Consider the following 13646-nt stretch of genomic DNA (forward strand, 5'->3'; position numbering starts at 1 on the left):
TCAATGGGATGTTTGGGGTGGAAAACAGGGAATTGTGGGAAAACGATCAATAATTAGAATGACAAAAATGGAAGCAGTTGTCACAGGATTAATTGGAATAATATGAAATCAGAACGGTGTGAATTGGATGAATTGGTAATGAATTGAAAAAAACGGTTGGAATAAGAAAAAAGAGGAAAAACATATGTGTGAGGAATAACGCCTTCACACAATAACATTCAGATAGAAGACGATGACAATAACAATTTCGGTTTACATTGAAGTTTTGTATGAAAGTGTGGGGTTTCCGATGGTTTTGAATGCAGCAGTGGGAGTGACTTGGGCTGCACTCAGTTTTTCTGGTTTTGTTTGAGCATCGATGAAATTGTTTTAAAGATGGCGGACTTCCTGCCGTCCCGCTCTCTTTTATCTTTCTGCTTCCCAAACTGTCTTCTGACTAGCAGCGAGGCAGAGCAGTTGCGGAAATCAAAAGAAATAGATAAGTGTCTTATTCGAGATAAAACATACGTTAAAAGACTAGTCAAAATCCTTTTGCTTGGAGCTGGCGAGAGCGGCAAGTCCACTTTTCTGAAGCAGATGCGCATTATTCATGGGCAGGACTTCGATCAAAGGGCCAAAGAAGAATTTAGAGCCACTATTTATAGCAATGTTATCAAAGGTAAGACTACGATTCTTATGTTTGAGTTCAGCGGAGTTCCCGTTGGTGTGTTTGCCACATGTTGCAGTCGATTTCTGCGTGTAAACATTGGTGGTGACGTTGGTAGCTATGCTAACTACACGTTGAGATGATCAGGGCCACTCGTTGTTGGAGAAAGAGCAGGCTCTTTTTGTGGCAACAGGTGGCAACGAGTACTTAGGTAAAGTTGGCAAGATATTGGCAATAGCTCTGAGTTTGGACGAGTTATGGACTCCAAAATCACCACACACATCAGTGACATCCTTCCCCTTATGCTACATTCTCTGGTTTTCAAATGAATCCCTTTTCCAAATTTTAAGGATTTTTTTTATGATTATTGATCAAAAATTACCCATATATTGATCAATAGCTCTGCTGTTGGTATAGTTAGGGACTACAAAATCACCACACACATCAGTGGCATCCATCCCCTTATGCTACATTCTCTGGTGTTCAAATAAATCCCTTTGCCTAATTTTAAGAATTTTTGTATGATTATTGATCAAAAATTACCCATATATTGATCAATAGCTCTGCTGTTGGTTGAGTTAGGGACTCCAAAATCGCCACACACATCAGTGACGTCCTTCCCTTTATGCTACATTCTCTGGTTTTCAAATAAATCCCTCTGCCTAATTTTAAGGATTTTTTTAGGATTATTCATCAATATTTACACATATATTGATCAATAGCTCGGCTGTTTGTTGGGTTAAAAACTCCAAAGTCACCACACACATCAGTGACATCCCTCCCCTTATGCTAAATTCTCTGTTTTTCAAATAAATCCCTTGGCCTCATTTTAAGGAATTTTTTATGATTATTGATCAATAATTATTGATTATTGATCAATCGCCTTATGCTACATTCTTTGGTTTTCAAATAAATCCCTTTACCTTTTTTTAAGGAATATTTTATCATTATTGATCAATATTTACCCATACAGTATATTGATCAATAGCTCTGCTGTTGGTTGGGTTAGAGACTCCAAAATCACCACACACATCAGTGACATCTTTCCGCTTATGCTACATTCTCTGGTTTTTAAATAAATTCCTTTGCCAATTTTTAAGGATTTTTTTTATCATTATTGATCAATATTTACCCATATATTGATCAATAGCTCTGCTGTTGGTTGGGTTAGGGACTCCAAAATCACCACACACATCAGTGACATCCCTCCCCTTATGCTAGATCCTCTGGTTTTCAGATTAATCCCTTTGCCTAATTTTAAGGACTTTTTTATTATTATTGATCAATAATTACCCATATATTGATCAATAGCTCTGCTGTTGGTTGGGTTAGGGATTCCAAAATTACCACACAATTCGGTGACATCCCTCCCCTTATGCTACATTCTCTGGTTTTCAAATAATTCCCTCTGCCTAATTTTAAGGATTTTTTTATGTTTATTGATCAATATTTACACATATATTGATCAATAGCTCTGCTGTTGTTTGGGTTAAAGACTCCAAAATCAACACACACATTAGTGACATCCTTCCCTTCATGCTACTTTCTCTGGTTTTCAAATAAATCCCTTTGCCTAATTTTAATGATTTTTTTTTTATGATTATTGATCAATATTTACACATATTGATCAATAGCTCTGCTGTTGGTTGGGTTAGGGATTCCAAAATTAGCACACAATTCGGTGACATCCCTCCCCTTATGCTACATTATCTGGTTTTCAAATAAATCCCTTTTCCAAATTTTCAGGATTTTTTTTATGGTTATTGATCAATATTTACCCATATATTCATCAATAGCTCTGCTGTTGGTTGGGTTAGAGACTCCAAAATCACCACACACATCAGTGACATCCTTCCGCTTATGCTACATTCTCTGGTTTTCAGATTAATCCCATTGCCAATTTTTAAGGATTTTTTTATCATTATTGATCAATATTTACCCATATATTGATCAATAGCTCTGCTATTGGGTTGGGTTGAGGTTTCCAAAATCACCACACACATCAATGACATTCCTCCCCTTATGCTGCATTCTCTGGTTTTCAAATTAATACCTCTAACCCAACAAACAGCAGAGCTATTGGTCAATATATTGGTAAACATTGATCAATAGTCCGAAAAAAATCCTTAACATTAATCAAAGGGTTTCATTAGAAAACTAGAGGATGTAGCATAAAGGAAGGAATGTCACTGATGTGTAAATCCCCAAAATTTATCAAAATAATTTATTTAAAAAACTAGTGTTGTAGTGTGATTATGAAAATATCATGAATGTGCCCAGTGATTTTGGACTCCTTATATTAAACAATATTGGAGCTATAGATGAATATTCAGTTTATTAATGATTTTTAAGAACAAAACTTGTCCAAAATTAAACAAACGCTTTTTTTTTATCCAAAAGCACTGTCCCAATATGATTATGTTAATGTCTTTGATATGTTCGTTGAATTCATATTTACAAATTGTGGCATTATTGTTGTCTCCTCCTCGTCTAGTAATTTGCAGACGGTCCCTTGCGCACTCGCCTAGCCTCTGCTGCTCATAGAGATCAATTGCGTCTTTTCACCGAAAGAAACGGTTTAAATATTTTACAAATGTCTTTTTTTGACATTGTAGCTGGTAGTCCGTGTTACGAAGGAGGCATAAAGGCAACTTTGGTGTTTCGGCGTCGTTTTGTCTGAGAGGTATTGATCGCGAAAGTCCGAAACTGCCAATATCTTGCCAACTTTACTTAAGTGCAACGAGTGTGGCATCCCGAGGCAACAGCCACAGAGGAACGAGGAAATGCCTTGAAAGAGTGGCAACAAGTGTGGCATCATGTGGCATTCTGTGGCAGTTGCCATACAGTCGCCACACAGTCGCCACACTGCATGCCGCTGCCACGCAACGCCAGTTTGCTTTGCTGGACGACCGAGCAAGTAACGCCTGTGGTGTTTCTATTCGTCTCCACTGTTGGCTCGTAGAGGACAAGCACTGACCTGCACCCGCGCAACAACAAGAGCTCCACCACAACAGAGTTGTGTCCTTTCATAGTGTTGCTCTCAAGCGTGGTAGGTTGCGATGGTTGTTCATTGCCGCATAGCCTATCATAGTGGATGGATATGACACCGCCATTACAAAAAAGACATGTATTTACTGAAACCTTCACCTTGCGTCAACATGGAAATTATTCTCCAATGGAGTACCAATTTTGGTTTAGCGCAACAATAAATTGTCGAATTTAGATATAGATGGAAACGTATTAAATCAGTGATAGCCTTTGAAAAGAACAAGAAGATCAACGGCTTTGGCTTAGATTTAATGATATTTATTTACAGTCAATGTTACATAGTGATTTAATACGATAACTTTTTTCAAGTTTTTTAAAATTTATTTTTCAACAAAAATAGACTATCTTGAGTTCAATAAACAACATCATACCATCATACATTATACATGATAAGATTCTAAGATAAACACAATGATATATGATGACTACCAGAATTGTTTTACTGGAGCTACGAGAGCCGTTATTTTAACGGCTTAGGCTCTGGCAAATGACATTGTCACCTAAAACGATTATTTTAATAAACTCCCTGTTAGCTACTCTAACAGGGAGTTTATTAAAATTATGTCGTGAAAACTGGGTGGCACAATCCCAGTGGCGTGACAGATAAAGCCTTCAAATTGACACTCAAGGTGGTTCAAGGAATACTGCTTCAAAAAAAGATGTACATTTTTTTATCATTATACTAAAATTGCAGCATGGTTATACAAACCCATTTCAACTGAAATTTGGACTTTGTAAATTCAAAATGTAAATAAAAACAAAATTCTTGTTTTGAACCTATATTCAATTGAATACACTACAAAAACAAACTGCAGAGTTGTTAATTTTTGTGACTGCTTTGTTTCTATTGTCATCATCCTCTTACTTCTTCCTTTACCGCCACTTGCAATTTTAGAAGCCATGTTTAACAGATAAAAGTTTGCAAAGTCTTCACAACACACCGACCAGCTCGTGCCATCAAACAAGATGAAGTTCGGCCAATAGCATATCGGCATTTCTGTGATTGACGTGATGCCGGCCAATAGCATATCGGTATCTCCGTGACTGCCTTATTCGACCAATAGCATATCGGCATTTCCGTGACATGCGAGAACAGTTGTTTTTGTTGATGCAGCAAAGCGAAAAAAAAGTGCGGACACACTGACTGGCATGTTGGATGGTTCGTAAGACAAAAGGTTTTTGCGTAAGAGGGGGACAAAAAAACGCCACGGTCCACGTCGTAAGATGAAACGTAAGTAAGACAGGGGGTTCGTAAACTGGGGGCCCACTTTACATCAGTTTTAATAACACACAATGTTTTATAATTGGACTGCCATGATTATGTAACCAGAAAAGTCAGGGGTAGTCTTCTACTCATTTTTATTTTGTAAAATTAACCCAAATATCAAAGTAAAAAAAAGGAGTTGACTTATAAGCATGGTTGAATCTTACTCTGAGAAATATGATAAATGCATTAACATACTTCTCGTTTTTAATTATTCTTAGCAAGTCACTGGCAAGCTATGTTTAAGGCCTTGCATGAGCATAAATTTGTGTTAAAGTTTGTCTTTTTTAAAGTTGTACAATGCTTTCTTTTGCCTGCGTCACAGATGCATAATTTTTGATGGGGGAAGTGTTAGGCATGGGACGAGATACAAATTCCACAAGATGAGATATCTCACGAGATTGAGTCCACGAGAAATAGATATGATGACATTTTTGCAAAATTAAAAAAAAAATAATTGCTAGTATAAATTTTCCAATTTCAAAATAATATGTTTTTATTGAGCAGGCTGCAATAAACTTAAGATTTTCCATATGCTGCTGCAATAACAAATTGTTTGAAGTGCCAAACATTAATTAAAATTAAATTAAAAAAAATAATGCAAATACTGTAGTAACCACAATAGTGAGTAAATGCAATCGTGATTTTGCTTCAGAATTTTTGGATTGACATTTTTTCATTTTAATCATGTGTCCCTGGACACAAGTCCAATGCTAATCATTTTGGGGACTTCAAAGCAGACAAAGATTCAAGACCTGCACAAAAATACTATCATCAGCTATCATATGCACTGATCATTGCGAAGAAACATATATTGGGGCAGTGGAAGGGTAAAGATGTTCCAGTATTACAAAAGTGAGTCACAGAGCTCACAAACACACTTCACTGAAAATTAGACATGCAATCAAGGGTAATCTGGACGATAGATAGATGGGTGGATGGATGGATGGATAGATCCATCCATCCATCCATCAATTTTTATTGTCCCCAGAGGGAAGTTCAGTTTCACAGACACTGCCAGATAACACAGAAACAGTAAGGACATGTATGACAATACACACAGACATCACACAACAAGGAGTGGACATGACTATCGCAGACTGTTCAGGGCAAAATAGCAGAGGGAACTTTTGCCAAAGCATGCCCGCTTCCACCTCAGTGTCCTGTACCTGCGGCCTGAGGGCAGCAGTCAGAAATATGTATGTAGTGGATGGTCTGAATCTCTAGTGATAATCCGGGCCATACGTGTGATGGCTTTATTGTTCAGGTGACAGAGGTCCATAATGGGTAGGTTAATGATTTTGGATGCCGTGTGTGTGACCTTGGTGAGTTTGTTTCTGTGGGTAACAGAGAGCATGTTGAAATAGCATGGAGAGCAGTAAAGAAGAATGGGCTGTATGATACTGGTTTTCATGGAGCTTACAGAGGAAGTACAGTCTTTTGTTTGGACCATTTATGGATGTCAGTTCCGTGAGTTTCAAATGTGAGTTTATTGTCCATTATGAGTCCCAGGTATTTAAAATGATTAACAGGCTCAACTGTTTTATTGTTTATAGTGGTGAGTGCCAGCTCTGGGGTGTGTGGTTTTGTGTGAAAGAGTAGCTCCTTTGTTTTGTCCATGTTCGATTCCAGGAAGTTGTCTGCACACCATTTGGTGAAATGGGTTACAGACTGTTGGTAAATTGTAATGGAGTTATTGTCTTTGAGGAGAGCGAGAATGACAATGTCGCCAGAGTATTTGAATTATTCGGTGACAAGGGAGGGGCCGGTGCATTCATTGGTGTCGAGAGTGTCCAAAAAATGGCCGAGTACACACCCCTGAGGTGCTCCTGTGTTGGTGGTTCGGGTGCATGAGAAGGCTGTACCAATCCTGACAGCGTGTGGTCTGTCACTGAGGAAAATGTGGATCCAGTGGATGAGAAGTAGAGACAGGTGGAGAGCTTGGAGCTTGCTGATCATCGGATGCCGTTGTATTGTGTTGAAAGCTGATCTGAAATCAAAAAACAGGATGGATGCGGAGGTGCCAGGTGATTGAGATGTTGCAAGAGGGGATGGAGGATGCATGCCACGGCGTCCTCCACATGGCCCTGTAGGCAAACTGGAGTGGGTCTAGCAGAGGTCTGACCACAGGGAGGATGGAATGGAGAATGAGCTTTTCAAAGCATTTCATTATGATGGAGGTGAGTGCAATAGGACTGGAGTGATTCAGCTTCTCAGATTTCACTTTTTGTGTGGGGTTTTCGGTCACCATTAACCACGAAAAACGAGGTAACATTGCATATACTTTTTCAGTACATCCATAATTGACCTCAATTTTACACTGATTTTCTTCACAATACTTTTCTTGGCTAGGATGTGAAATTATAAGTTACGCTATGTAGTGTCATGTTCTGTTGGATTTTGGTTGTGGGTTTATTTTGGGGGGTTCTGTACTTTTCAGTTTGCATCATTCCTGTTTCTGTTCAGCTAGTGTCAGCCCACGTTAGTTTTGATTTGGTCCACCTGTCTGCATTTACTTGCCCCCCGTGTGTCCACCAATCCGCTTCTCCTGCCTATTGTTTCCTTCCCAGCTGTCGCGCGTCCGTCATTAGTGTGTGTGTGTGTGTGTGTGTTTGTTTATTTAAGCCCAATGTTTGTTACAGCTCGTGTCGGATCAGTGTCACAATTCATGTGTGTCGTAAGTCTCGGTTCCATAGTCTTGTGTCTCCCGTCTCTCACCCGTGTAGCCCTGTGCCCAACTGCCATCAATAGCTTTCTGTTTCGCCAGCCTGCCTGTTCCTTTTTTATGGAGTTTTTTGCCATCTTGTTTGTCCCTGTTTCTGTTCCTGCCAGCCCTTGCTAATAATAAATATGGACTATACCTCACGCATCTTCTGCCTTGGAGCTTTTCTGCATTTGGGTCCTCCACCATCACGCCTGCCTTTCTCCCTGCCTTGCCCGACCGTGACATTAGGTGCATTCTCATTTCAGGTATTCGAGTCTTAGTGGACGCTCGAGAGAAGCTCCACATCCCATGGGGGACCTTGTCCAATCAGCGTCACGGAGATATTTTGATGGCATTTGATACCCGGGCTATGATTACTCATGGCCATGGTATGGTGCAGCCAAAAGTATTTCAGCATTACCTGCCATCCATTTGGGCCTTGTGGACTGATCAGGGAATCCAGAATGCCTATGACCGTCGAAGAGAATTCCAATTGGTAAGTAGCCAAAATGTACTGTTGATTCATAGGGCTGAAATGATACAGTATGAAAACCCCAAAAATGTCACTTTCTAAGTGGGGAAATCAGGATAGTTGGCTCAAGATAGATCCAAGCAGCTTGCTTCACTTCTATAAGCATCATTGACTTACAGCTTGAAATCTTTCAGGTACTGTGTGTTCAAATCAATAGTAGTAACAATGACGATAGTGCATTTAGCTTTGACCTAACTTTAAAGCTTATATCAATTTTCCTCACATGTTAATAAATAAGGTTGGGTGTCGTTTGAATATAGACAGTTCCGGTTCGGGATCTTTTACTCGATTCTGATTCCAACCAGTTCTTGGTAGTGGGATTTTGAAAGGAAAAAGAACAAAAAATCCCAAAGAAAAAAGAGAACAAACCCCTTTATATATTTTTTTTAATATACTTTTTTAACAATTGACATTACTTAGCTGATTGACACTTTTGAGTCCTGATCAACAGAAATAGCACACGTTTCCTATTGATTCTACACTTCTTTTTGAAAATACTAGAACAAATTTAGTTTTTATTCCACTATCACTGAATTACTCCGCCCAAGAAGCCTCAAGTCTCGCAAGTACTCATGATATATTGTAACTTTCAGATAACAATAATCTCCCTTTTCTTTAAGACAAAAAAAAATAAATAACACATGGCAACAAACTTAACACAACGCAAACAATTGCACTTAACTTTACAACACAAAAAAAAAAAAAAAATCACAATCATTTGGCACTTAACGTTAATGTGCCCATACACCCTCCTGCGGGGCTTTCAAGAAGTGCCTTTTTTATTCAACGAGCAACAAGTTGTGACTTCTGACCAACGCACCTCTTAGATTGTATTCGCTTATAGGAGCCCTTTGATACTGCCTATTTCAAAACTGAGTCTCTTTTCTGTTACCTGTTTTGTGGATTTTAGAGCAACAAACAGGGATTGTTAATCACTGACACAGATGAGGGGAAGAGCATTCAGGTCAGCTTTTCTAGTGGCGATTTCAGAATAAAGTGCAGCGGAGAACACCACATTGTCAACACTGTCTGACATGGCAAACGTTTTCAAATTTTTCAAATTTTATTTATATAGCCCTAAATCACTGAAGTCTCAAAGGGCTTCACAGAATGAAAAGAGGTCGTACAGAGACATCTTTTCAGTATAGGGTACACAACAGCATCCCCTGTCAAAGCTCCCAGAAGGGGAAGGAAAAACTCAAAAACCCCAAATTAGGGGAAAATCAGAAACCTCCAGAAGGGACCACAGGTGGGAGGAGCCCCCTTCCAGGCCCACAGGTTGAAGTGGATGCTGCATGTACCAGACACAGAAACAACATAAATTACAGAAAACATAATGTGCTATATAGTGCAGTGATGTCTTGACAGCAGGCAAGGCCATTGGGCAGGAACCATCTCACATTCCAGCCAGGTGGACTGCAGACGGCCGAACTCCTAACCCATGAAACTGTGCTCCTGCCAATGTCCTCCTGATACACGCCTGATTTTTTTAAACTGTCAAAACAGTCGAGAGTGTTCTTTTCCAGTAAGAGCAATTAATCCACCCACCTGTGTGCCTCCTAACCCTTTTCTGACTTCCCTGTTTAGGGATCACTTTTTTTGGCCTGAATCATGGATAGGACAGTAGCATTTTTAATGCTTGATGCCAGCCTGCACGCATCAAGCATAACACAGTATTTGTTTGTTTAGCTCAAGGGTAGGCAAATGTTTTCGCTCAGAGGGCACATTGACTTTAAAATTTGACTGACGGGACAGCAACAAAATACAATGCACATTAAGAAAAACTGCATTTATTAGCAGTACATATCAAACATAAACATAGCTAAAGTATTAATGTAATAACATATACTTTTGATTGAGAACAGTGATGTTGATCACCGTTTTCAGCCAGTGCATCAAAGTTGAGCGGTAATCCTGTTGTGGCAATTCTCAGAACAGATCTGAGGTGTTCATCACTACACTCAAAGCCAATCTGTGTCATTCAGCTCTGGAAAATTGTATTTTCAAGTAGCTCAAAAATTAAATAATTTCCTGTTTGAGCTCCCAGACATGTTGACATACTTTTCCTAAACTTTCCGAAACCAGCGGACATTAGAATGTTACAGTAACTTTGTGTGATCAGCGTTAGTTTCTTTGAGAAAAAGAATAAACTGGTGTTGGCAAAATCCCCTCGCTCAATTTAAGTTGACAGGTTTTGCCACGTGGTTAACCTGCAACACGGTTTTACACATTGCTACCAAGTTAATTATGGGAAGTATACCTCTTGAGCATCCAGACGGTTTTCCGGTCACATTTGGTGATCCATCTGTGGTAACATTGATGAGCGTACTTCAAGGTAACTTGTGCCTCTGTATGACCGTTGATACGCTGTTAAATAATCATCAATTAAATAATCAATCATCAATTAAATAATCAATTAAATAATCATCTCCCCATGTTTTTCCTTTCAGGGATTCCATATCCAAAAAGTCCATTATCTCGAAATGACCAGTGTCCCTTATATAAGTCTTTGCTTTTGTACAGTGCAAAGAATATAATGAAAATTACGCTGCTTTATTGTTTAACTTCCTAGTTAAGTGTTCATCAATTACTTCAATATGGCAAGCCACTGACCTGCATGATAATTTTTTTTTATTTTCAAGTTTATTCTTGCTCTCAGGACATAAAATACTTGAGGTCTCTGCCTTGCACGCTTTAAGAAACTTCTCTTCGAGGAAAGGCTTGGTGGCTTTTGCGAGTTTGAATGGCAGTACATCACTTGTCTTCATGTTTGCTTCTTGGATGGTGGTTGCTTGAATAAAGATGTTTTGCTAAGCCTGCACGCTAGCTACCAACCTGTCAGCAGTAGCCTTATGTGCTTGTGCTAAATAGTTGCTAGCATAATTAGATGCCTTGGTGGACAAGTGCCGACTGCAATTATGTTATTTTAAAACCGCCATGGTTTCTAGGCAAATAAGACATACAGCCTTGGACCAGACTACACAAATAAATAAATACATTATGCCTCCATTCTTCGCTAAACACCCAGCACTCACTGTCAACTTCTAACCTGACCAGTAGAATGATACTTGAAAATGGCTCATTCGATTTCTCTTTCGCTGTCTCTCATTCTGACTCAAGGCTCTGCAAAATCGTGTCATTGCGTCTACTGTGACACCTGGTGTTGGTAGTCTGTCATAAGTCAAAATAAAATGAATGGAATGACAAGTCAAAATGAAATTAATCAAATCATTCAAACCAAATCTTAATTCTGTGCCATCATAGGCGGGCCGGATTATAAAGACGAGCCGGATCAAAGTCAAGTTTATTGTCAATTTCTTCACATGTGCTTAACATACAAAGGAATCAAAATTGCATTTCTCACTATCCTCTGCGTTTTTCATGTACATAAACAAAGTGCAGGTGCGCAAGACGAGACAAACCTAAAAACTAGATACTTATCTATAGTAATGTAAAGTGCAGTATGTTTGATCTACTTTGCCTAGTGTTGCTGAACTAACAACTAAAACTAAAAACTAAATACGAAAAACCAGGTATGGCAAGAGTACCCCAAAACAAGACATAAGTAGCAGCATATGACAAGACAATCCAACAGTACGAGACAAAGCAGGACAACTCTGGCTGTGGTTGTCCCAGTTGGGTGCATTTGAGGTAGTTGTTATAGTTCCAAGTGTAATCGCTAGTGCAATAGAAGTATAATTATAAATAAACATGGCAGCAGCAAGTCTGTGCAAATTTTGCAAGTGCATGAGCAAAGTTTAAGTTTCGGTGGGGGGCCAGCTAGGTGTTTCTTCTGACCCCCAGGAACTTGGTGCTGCTCACCCTCTCCACTGCAGCACCATCGATGGTCAGTGGGGGGGTGTTGGGTGCGGCCTCTCTGGAAGCTGATGACCATCTCTTTGGTCTTGCTGATGTTTAGCAGGAGGTTGTTGTCTTTACACCATCCGGTCAGAAGTACCACTTCTTTCCTGTAGTGGGTCTCGTCGCCGCTGGAGATGAGGCCCACCAGTGTTGTGTCGTCAGCAAACTTCACGAGGTGGTTGGAGCTGTGGGTTGCTGTGCAGTCGTGTGTTAGTAGGGTGAAGAGGAGGGGGCTGAGCACACAGCCTTGTGGGGCCCCTTTGCTCAGGGTGATCCTGCCTGAGATGTTGTTGCCAACTCGCACCACCTGAGTACTCTGGCTGAGGAAATCCAGCAGCCAGTTGCAGAGGCAAGGTGCTGAGGCCCAGTTTGTCCAGTTTGCAGGTGAGTTGGGGTATTATGGTGTTGAACGCTGAGCTGAAGTCTATGAACAGCATTCTCACATATGAGTCTTTCTTGTCCAGGTGGGTTAGTACCGGGTGGAGGGCAGAGCGGATTGCGTCGTCTGTTGATCGCTTTGCCCTGTAGGCAAACTGATACGGGTCCAGGCTGGGGGGCAGAATGGATTTTATGTTTGACAGGACTAGTCGTTCAAAGCACTTCATGATGATAGGTGTCAGTGCCACCGGACGATAGTCGTTGAAGCAAGATGGGGAGGATTTCTTTGCCACAGGTATGATGGTGGCAGCCTTGAAGCCTGATGGCACAATGGCTTGCCTCAGGGAGGTGTTAAAGATGTCTGTAAAAACATCTTTCAGCTCCTCTGCACAGTCTTTCAGCACCCTGCCAGACAACATGGACCTGCTGCTTTCCGGGTGTTGATGGCGGAGAGTGTCCTCCTCACGCTGGCAGCAGACAGGCACAGAAGCTTGTCGTGCGAAGGTGGTGGTGTGTTCTGTGGGTAGGTGGTGTTCTGTTCCTCAAAGCGTGCAAAGAAACTGTTTAGGTTGTTGAGCAGAGTAATGTCGCTCTCGCAGCTTTCTGGTACAGGTTTGTAATCTGTGATAGCCTGAATGCCCTGCTATAGGCTGTGCGCATTCTTGCTGTCCTTGAAGTGAGAAGTTGTCTTATTTGTGTATTCTTGTTTGGTTTTCCTGATGCCACGGGACAGGTTTGCTCTCGCTGTTCTCAGGGCTGATTTATCCCCAGCTTTGAAGGCCTTGTCCCTGTGGATGTCTCCTGTTAGCCATGGTTTCTGGTTGGCCCATGTGGTGATTCTCTTCATGTGGTTCACCTCGTCCATGCATTTGGTGATGTAGGAGGTCACTGTGTCTGTGTACTCCTCAATATCTGTGATGCCGTTGTAGGTAGCTGCTTCCTTAAAAATGTCCCAGTCTGTTGACTCAAAGCAGTCCTGTAGGGCTGAGGTCGCCTCCTGTGGCCACACCCTTACTTCTTTCAGTGCAGGTTTGATGACTTTCACTCTTGGTCTGTATGCAGGCATTAGCATAATGGTGAGGTGGTCAGAGGCACCGATGTGGGGTAGGGGGGTGGCTTTGTATGCTCCTTTGTGCTGAGTGTAAACACAGTCCAAGATATTATGTCCTCTTGTTGCAAAGTGGATTTGTTGATGAAACATCGGGAGAACAGT

The 13646-nt window shown here is 40.6% G+C and overlaps 1 protein-coding gene across 8 annotated transcripts in view; it reads left to right on the forward strand.

Moving 5' to 3' along the window:
- Positions 1–359: 359 nt before the first annotated feature.
- Positions 360–13646, forward strand: part of gna13b (guanine nucleotide binding protein (G protein), alpha 13b) — a 155287-nt gene continuing 142000 nt past the window's right edge. For all 8 annotated transcript variants that reach the window (XR_015868192.1, XR_015868188.1, XR_015868187.1 and 5 more), the window contains exons 1-2: positions 360–658; positions 7929–8158. Coding sequence is in view for 1 of the 8 variants with exons in the window: in XM_088437206.1 (XP_088293332.1) it covers positions 376–658; positions 7929–8158 (513 nt within the window). In the remaining 7 variants the exon portion in view is untranslated. The remainder of the gene's footprint in view (positions 659–7928; positions 8159–13646) is intronic.

This window comes from Hippichthys cyanospilos, chromosome 16, assembly GCF_059441005.1.
Source record: "Hippichthys cyanospilos isolate Australia breed blue-spotted pipefish chromosome 16, RoL_Hcya_1.0, whole genome shotgun sequence".
NCBI classification, from domain to species: domain Eukaryota; kingdom Metazoa; phylum Chordata; class Actinopteri; order Syngnathiformes; family Syngnathidae; genus Hippichthys; species Hippichthys cyanospilos.